At 29.8% G+C, this 7,688-nt stretch overlaps 2 protein-coding genes across 2 annotated transcripts in view; both read left to right on the forward strand.

Moving 5' to 3' along the window:
• Positions 1–811, forward strand: part of LOC131613089 (uncharacterized) — a 902-nt gene extending 91 nt beyond the window's left edge. The window contains exon 1 of the mRNA XM_058884803.1: positions 1–811. This exon is cut by the window's left edge and continues 91 nt beyond it. Within this exon, the coding sequence (XP_058740786.1) occupies positions 125–442 (318 nt within the window). The 5' untranslated portion in view covers positions 1–124 and the 3' untranslated portion in view covers positions 443–811.
• Positions 812–5,396: 4,585 nt separating this feature from the next.
• Positions 5,397–6,821, forward strand: LOC131615235 (GDSL esterase/lipase At5g03610-like). The gene is made up of 4 exons (XM_058886706.1): positions 5,397–5,451; positions 5,542–5,757; positions 5,872–6,146; positions 6,227–6,821. Exons 1-4 carry the CDS (start codon positions 5,397–5,399, stop codon positions 6,752–6,754), a joined length of 1,074 nt encoding a protein of 357 aa, XP_058742689.1. The 3' UTR covers positions 6,755–6,821.
• The last annotated feature ends 867 nt before the right edge of the window (positions 6,822–7,688 follow it).

Raw genomic sequence — 7,688 nt, forward strand, 5'->3', positions numbered from 1 at the left:
CTCATATATATATGTTAAGACCAAAGACATGTCCTTCTCATGGTGACTATATTTGAAAGCAAATTCCAAGAAGCTGACAACGTATCAAACAAAAGAAGTATAATTAGTCATAATATATAGATATATGGCTTGTGCATGTTCTTCAATATCAATGGCAATGAAAGTTTCTCAGTGCTGTGTTCTATTTGCAACACTAATATTTGTGTTATTGAACTGCTGTGAGTCAAGTTATGGAGAATTTACGGTTGAGATGAAGCAGATGATTAGCAATAACAACAAAGTGTGTGAAGAGATATATGTGGTTCGAGAGGGAGAGACTCTTCAAACGATAAGTGAAAAATGTGGAGATTCATTTATTGTTGAAGAGAATCCACATATTCATGATCCAGATGATGTTTTTCCTGGTCTTGTTATCAAGATTAACCCTTTCAACAATCGATAGAAGTTGTTTTTTTTTTCCTTCATAATTTCTCATGTATTTTTAGGATTGGAAGCATACACGTTTGTTTTTTTTTGTTTTTTTTATGATTTGTACATATAGTCAAATAAATTTATAAATAATGAGTAAGAAGGAATACATACAAAAGTATTTGTATACGAAAATATTACCATATACCACTTAGTTAGTGATTATGTGATTTCTTTAAGGTTGCTTCATACCATAATATACATCAGTGCTTTATTTGTGTTTCGAATGAATCTCTCGTCCTCCAAATTCAATCTTCTTCGAAAGATCTCTTGTCGCGGATCTTGTTATCCTTACTGATGGATATTTCGTATATACATGGAAAAAGGTTTCTGAAAGGCCTGCGTCACACACGTATATATATATATATATATATATATATATATATATATATATATATATATATATATATATATATATATATATATATATATATATATATATATATATATATTTTTTTTTTTTTGACTCCGACACTGACACACTTTTTTAAAAAATGAATAAATTATTATATATATATATATATATAATAATTTTAAAAAATGAATAAATTGAATGTAATCATAAATGTCGGTGCAAATCTTTGATACCGACACAGACACACTTTTTTTCAGAGGTGTTGGTGCTACATGATTATAAATAAAAGGCTAAAACAGCGAAAGTAGAAGGAACTCCTAAAAAAAGTTGTAAATACCAAACTTCAGAGAGAAGCCAACAAATATTACTAAAAAAAAGAAGCAAAAATCAAACCCCAGCCACCAAAGAAAGGTAAACAAAGCAAAACTACAAAAATAAGAGAACACGGAAAAACTAGTAAACGTTCAAACTAAAGCTCTCCAATCCGAGAACACCTATAGGAGGACTAAAAACCATAGAAAGACACCAGAACACATCTAATTGATGTTTAAATCACTCACACCCCTATTTATTTAAGAACATGATAGGGTTCACAAGCCAGTCCAAGAAGCCGTATGAATTTTCCACAAACCTACCAAGATATCATTTTCATGCCAAAAAAATGCTCATATCTTCCACGTCTTTTGATCTCACCAGAGATCCATAAAAAACTATATCATTCTTAGATTTCCAAATCGACCAAACCACGACATGTCAAACCATCCTCAATCACCTAGTCCTAGAAACACCAGACTGAGAGGAAAACATATAAAAGCGGATCAAAGTATCCCTAGGCAAAACAATACATCATTCCAACCACCTAAAGATCCTATACTAAACAGAGGAAGCAACCTCACAAGTCATAACAAGACGGGAGGATGACTCAATATGCAACAAACAAAAGGGACAAAAGATAGTTCCAGAGGTCAAAAGGACACCCTTTTAAGTAAGTTAACTCTAGAATGGATACGATCTTGAAGAAGCTTCCAAGAGAAAATAAAAACCTTAGTGGTGATTATATTTGTTGAATCCCCCAAAGGTGGATCCTTGCCACCCATAGGGGCAATTATATTTGTTGGATCCCCATGAGTAAATCCTTACCACCCATAGTGGCAATGATATTCATTGACGGTTTGGTAATATTTATTTGCTCTTCCTTATTGTTTCCTTAAAACATCATTGGTGTAATCATTCTTGGCATACGTTATTGATCCCTAAATTGTCTCATCATCCAATTTTAACAACTTGTGTACAACTCGAGATATAAAACGTGTTCCAGATTAAATCTTCTTGACCTACGAAAATGACTGAGATATATCCAAAATAATTCTTGACTTTTTCTAATTTCACTTTTTCTAATTTCATGATCGTGGGATTTATTCCATGTAAAACTCTTGACTTTTTATAATTTCACTTTTGTGTAATTAGCCACACTTTCTAAATTTAAAATAGTTTTTTTTTGTTTTGTTTTGAGCATTCTCTAGAAAATTTCAAAAATTCTTCATATAATTTATGAAAAGCATTTTGTAATTCATCATATGAAAGTTTAATATCAATTTCAAAATGACTAACCTCATGTTCTTCATCGCTTGAATGATATGATGACATCAGTGACTTGCTTACATAATCTTCATTTGAAGATGAACTTATTTCATTGTGATCCCATGCTACATATGCTTTCTATGGCCTTTTGTCTTTCTTGCTTTTGAACTTATTCTTATTTTTAAGCGTAGGGCATTCACTCTTGACATTTTCTCTTTTTCCACATTCAAAGCATGGAATTTTTCTTATTGGTGCTTCTTTTTGAATGATCTCTTTTTTCCTTTCTTTTCTGAAAAACTTTTCAAACATTTTTATAAGATCGTCATCTTTATCATAGTGGATTCGTCACTTGATTATTATCATGATTTTTTGCTCTAGTCTTTAAGGCAAGACTTTTGAATTCTTTCTTTCATCTTCATGACATTTCTAGTTTTTTAAGTTATATCTTGTGTTCTTGAAGTTTATCGAACAATGCTGCAAAAGACATTTTTGAAAGATTTTTTTTTTATTTCAAAAATATTTGTTACCTTTGGTTTCCAAGATTTTGTCATAGATCTAAGCACTTTTTTATTTAATTCATCATTTTTAAAAGTTTTACCGAGAGTCGTCGAATGATTTGTTAAATTACTAAATCTCTTTTGCAAATCAATAATACATTCAAGGGGCTGCATTCTAGATATTTCATATTCTTGTGATAAATTGTTTAGTTTAGATCTTTTTACCTTTACCGTGTCTTCATGTGTAACTTCTAAAGCATCCAAAATCTCCTTTGTTGTTTTACATCGAGATATACGAAAAAATTCATCCATACCTAGGACCGATTGAAGCGTGTTCTTAGCCTTCTTGTTAGATAGAACTTTCTTCTTATCGTCATCATTCCAAGAGCCTTTTACTTTTTCTTGTTTTACATTATTGATGATCATCTTAGAAACATATGGACCATTTTCAACAACATTCCCAATATCATCGCATTGTGCCTTAAGATATGCTTGCATGCGAATTTTCTAAAAATTATAGTGTTCACCAACAAAGTAGGGGGTTTGTTGTTACTACCACCATCTCTAAAAATCATATCAGTGGAATACATTTCTACCTGGACCTAAGAGCAAGTTACCTTAACTCGCTCTAATGGAAATTATAAGTATTGAGAGCACCTAAGAGGGGTGAATTAGATTTTCCAAATTTTTGGAGTTTTTAAGCTATGGTTTTTGTGATATTATTTTTCCGAAATTCTTTCAATGAACTTGAGAAGTAAAATGCAGAAAGTAAATAACACAATGATGTATACTAGTTTCTCTTATCAACCAAAGGTACATCTAATCCCTTCACACCCTACAATATATTTTTACTATTGTTACAAGCCTCACACCAAGACATCTCCTACAAAGGACATTTTCTACAAATAGAAAAAAAATTATTTGCAACAACTTGTAATAAATACACTTGATAAAGAATCACCACACACTTGATAAAAAAATTACAGATAGATAAATAATTTGTAATAAGTAGATGATAGAGTAAGAATTATGATTAAATAAATATTTTAGATATTAAATTAGTAGTAGAATTTATATTAGTATTATATTTTGTAATGTTCTCTAGAATGTTCTTAGGATTTGTTGAATTGGGCTTTAATTAGTATTGGGCCTTTAGTTTATTATCCATTAGTGTTATTATATATATGTAGTGTATTTGACACTTGAAAATCAATCAAAGAAATCAAAGTTTATCTTTTATTCACTATTTCCTTAATTTGCTTTTATTGTCTCTCAATGAAAGCACCAATTGATAGGAAGAAATTCCTACCAAGACAATAAGATTAGGGTTTCAACAATAAAAAGAGAAAGACATTAAAATAAACTAAGGAAATTAAAATAAAAGATAAACTTTGATTTCTTTGATTGATTTTCAAGTGTCAAATACACTACATATATATAATAACACTAATGGATAATAAACTAAAGCCCAATACTAATTAAAGCCCAATTCAACAAATCCTAAGAACATTCTAGAGAACATTACAAAATATAATACTAATATAAATTCTACTACTAATTTAATATCTAAAATATTTATTTAATCATAATTCTTACTCTATCAGTAGACTTGTAACAACTTTGCTGATTTTCTAATATATTAACAATTTCAATCTTATCCTTCAATAAAAAATCAATAGAATATAAACATTTAAATGAACTTAGTAAATATAATTTAAATAAATAAAAGACAAATAATGTGAATAAATAAAAGACACGTAGTAAAAAAATCTTTTAATTTCTTAAATATATAAATTCTTATCAATTGTTAGTTGGTCCAGTGGTGATTGACACCACTTAAAAACAGAATTGACATCCAAACTAGATTAGACGGTTCAGTGAACCATATACTTATAATAAAAACCAAAAATAATAAATATATAAATTTAAAGATACTAGAGTGTTCACCCTATTCTATTATATTTGGAAAATTATAATTTTTTTTTCTATTTTAATACAAATTATCCCGTAGCTAATTGTGACATTCATATAGTGAATATAAGGTGTTAACTTTATGGATGTTAAAATAGCACTTTAATTCTCTAGAAATTTATTTCGACATCTAAATTTACACTAACACCATATAACAATACAATTTTGTACATACATAGAAAATTGGACCAACAGTTTTCTTAATCCAACTACTAAGTTTCAACTAAACTAGCTCACCCACAACAAACTTCTAAATTGACACCAACACCATATAACAATACGGTTTTGTTTTATTACATTTAGAAAACTAGTAATTTGTTTTCTATTTAATACAAATCATCTCCCAACTAATTGTGTCATTCATACTGTGTATATATGGTGTCAACTTTACGAATGTTTAAATAGCAATCTAATTCTCTTAAAATAACATCTATTTCTTTATTTCCTTAAAATCTCAAAACCTTCATTCATCACTTGACTCTCTCTCAAACCTTTAGCTACCAAACACGTAGCAAAACCCATTCATGAAATTCCTTCCCTTTCTCCTCTCTTTCATTTTCCTCATTCTACATCTCTCAGGTACTAACTAACTAATAAAATATTTTCTTTTTCTTTCGGTTATAAATTTATTGTTTCATGTTAACCTTAATATTGTTTGTTTATTCATAGGACAAACAGTTGTACGAGGTGAGGTTGATATTCAACATCATCATCATCATAAACAACGTATAACAAAATTGTTTGTTTTTGGAGATTCATATGCTGATACAGGTAACGTCAACCCAAGAGGTTTTGCTCCTTCATGGAAACATCCTTATGGTGTCACCTTTCCCGGCAAACCCGCCGGACGTTTCTCCGATGGCAGAGTCATCACTGACTACATTGGTATGTCCAATGCTTTCTTTCTTTAAAATGCTTTCTTGCTATTTTGTTATTTTTTACTATTAAATAAATTTTGAAAAATTTATGTGATTATTTACATTATGCATGCAATTGCAGCCGAGTATTTGAAAGTGAAATCACCAGCATCATACAGAATAATAAAAGATTTAACACCACAGCATTTGAAAAGTGGAATGAACTTTGCAATTAGTGGTACTGGTGTGTTTGAAACATTGAATCATGGTTCAAACATGACAACCCAGATCAGTTTTTTTGAAAAGACAATAGAAGACAAAGTCTTCAAAACCTCAGATATTAGAAAATCAGTTGCTCTTGTTTCTATCGCTGGAAATGACTACATTCGTTACATTGTCACAAATGAATCTATTCAGGTACATGTTTTTTGTTTACTTGTTATTAAGAAATAAAAAATTTAATTATCTTAAACTTGTTATGTTTATTATACATGCAGGGTTTACCATCATTCATATCATCAGTGATTAATCAAACAATCACAAACATAATTCGCATCAAAGAATTAGGAGTGAGAAAAGTGATGATATCAAATCTACAACCATTTGGATGTCTACCTCAAGAAACAGTTTCATCTTCATTCAAACAATGCAATGAAACATCCAACAACCTCTTCGTAGCTTACCATAACACCCTCTTAACCGAAGCTGTGACAAAGTTGAACCAACAAATGAACGATCAATCTTCATCATCCTTTATAGTTCTTGATATATACGATAGTTTCATGTCGGTGTTGAAGCATCCATCCACATACAGTATTAAGAATGAGTTGGAACCTTGTTGTGTTGGAGTGAGTAGTGAGTATTTTTGTGGAATGGTTGTGAAGAAGGTTAAGATGTATAAGGTTTGTGAGAATCCTAAATCAGCTTTCTTTTGGGATTTGAGTCATCCTACTGATGCAGGGTGGCGTGCTGTTTATACCAGGCTAAGAATAACGAATGCTCTTAAACAGATTCATGATCATTAGTTACATAAGTATTTGTTTGTGTCTGATGCATTTGGGTGAGAAAGGAATGAGTTAGCATGAAAAGTAATTGAGAAATGTTTTTTTTTTGACAAAAATTGAGAAATGTTATTCATACACTCAATTGTTACACCAATACTTACACCCAATAGTATTTTACAGTAGTCACTAAATTTGGTTAATATGCAATGTAAAAATTTGGTTAATACAGTAATGAAGTTGGCTAATGCAACATCCAGGTATTAAAAATAATTTTTAGGAGTCACCAAACTTGGTTAATGCAATGTAAAAACTTGGTTAATGCAGTAATAAAGTTGGTTAATGCAACATCCAGGTGTTAAAAATATTTTTTAACAGTCATCAAACTTGGTTAATATAGTGTAAAAACTTGGTTAATGCAGTAATGAAGTTGGTTAATGCACGTCCAGGTATTAAAAATAAACGTTTGTACATGAATAGTATCCGTCCGTACATGAATAGTATGCATCCGTACATGAACAGTGACGTCCGTACATGAACAGTATCATCCGTACATACAGTGTACGTGTAGGGTTTAGTGTAAGAATAGCATTTCTAAAAGTAATTGTATTGAAAAGTTGTTGTATATTTGAAAAATGGCCCAATCAATATGGAAGCTCCGTTTAATTTAGAAAATTGGTCTAGATCAAAAAAATATATAATTATAATAATTAAAAATATCGTCTTGAAAATATAAATATATATTAATAAAAAATAAATTTAATTATAATAAGAATTTGCGTACAATTGGTTTTATGATTTAATAGATGTACACGGAAAGTAATCCAATAAAATTATTTTACACTGCATCACTTATTTTCTCTTTGCTTTATTGATTATTTATGTGTCGGTAAGAGTTATTAAACCACAATTTAAAGACAATAATGAAGAATAATTACTTATGCATTTTCTCATAAAG

Source organism: Vicia villosa, linkage group LG6 (genome assembly GCF_029867415.1).
Source record: "Vicia villosa cultivar HV-30 ecotype Madison, WI linkage group LG6, Vvil1.0, whole genome shotgun sequence".
In the NCBI taxonomy this organism is placed as follows: Eukaryota; Viridiplantae; Streptophyta; class Magnoliopsida; order Fabales; family Fabaceae; genus Vicia; species Vicia villosa.

Bases quoted from the DNA above. Each gene is read 5' to 3' on its own strand.
- LOC131615235 (XM_058886706.1), top strand. From the start codon at position 5,397: ATGAAATTCCTTCCCTTTCTCCTCTCTTTCATTTTCCTCATTCTACAT. The intron at 5,452-5,541 runs GTACTAACTAAC...GTTTATTCATAG, and splicing joins CCTCATTCTACATCTCTCAG to GACAAACAGTTGTACGAGGT. The intron at 6,147-6,226 runs GTACATGTTTTT...TTATACATGCAG, and splicing joins TCACAAATGAATCTATTCAG to GGTTTACCATCATTCATATC.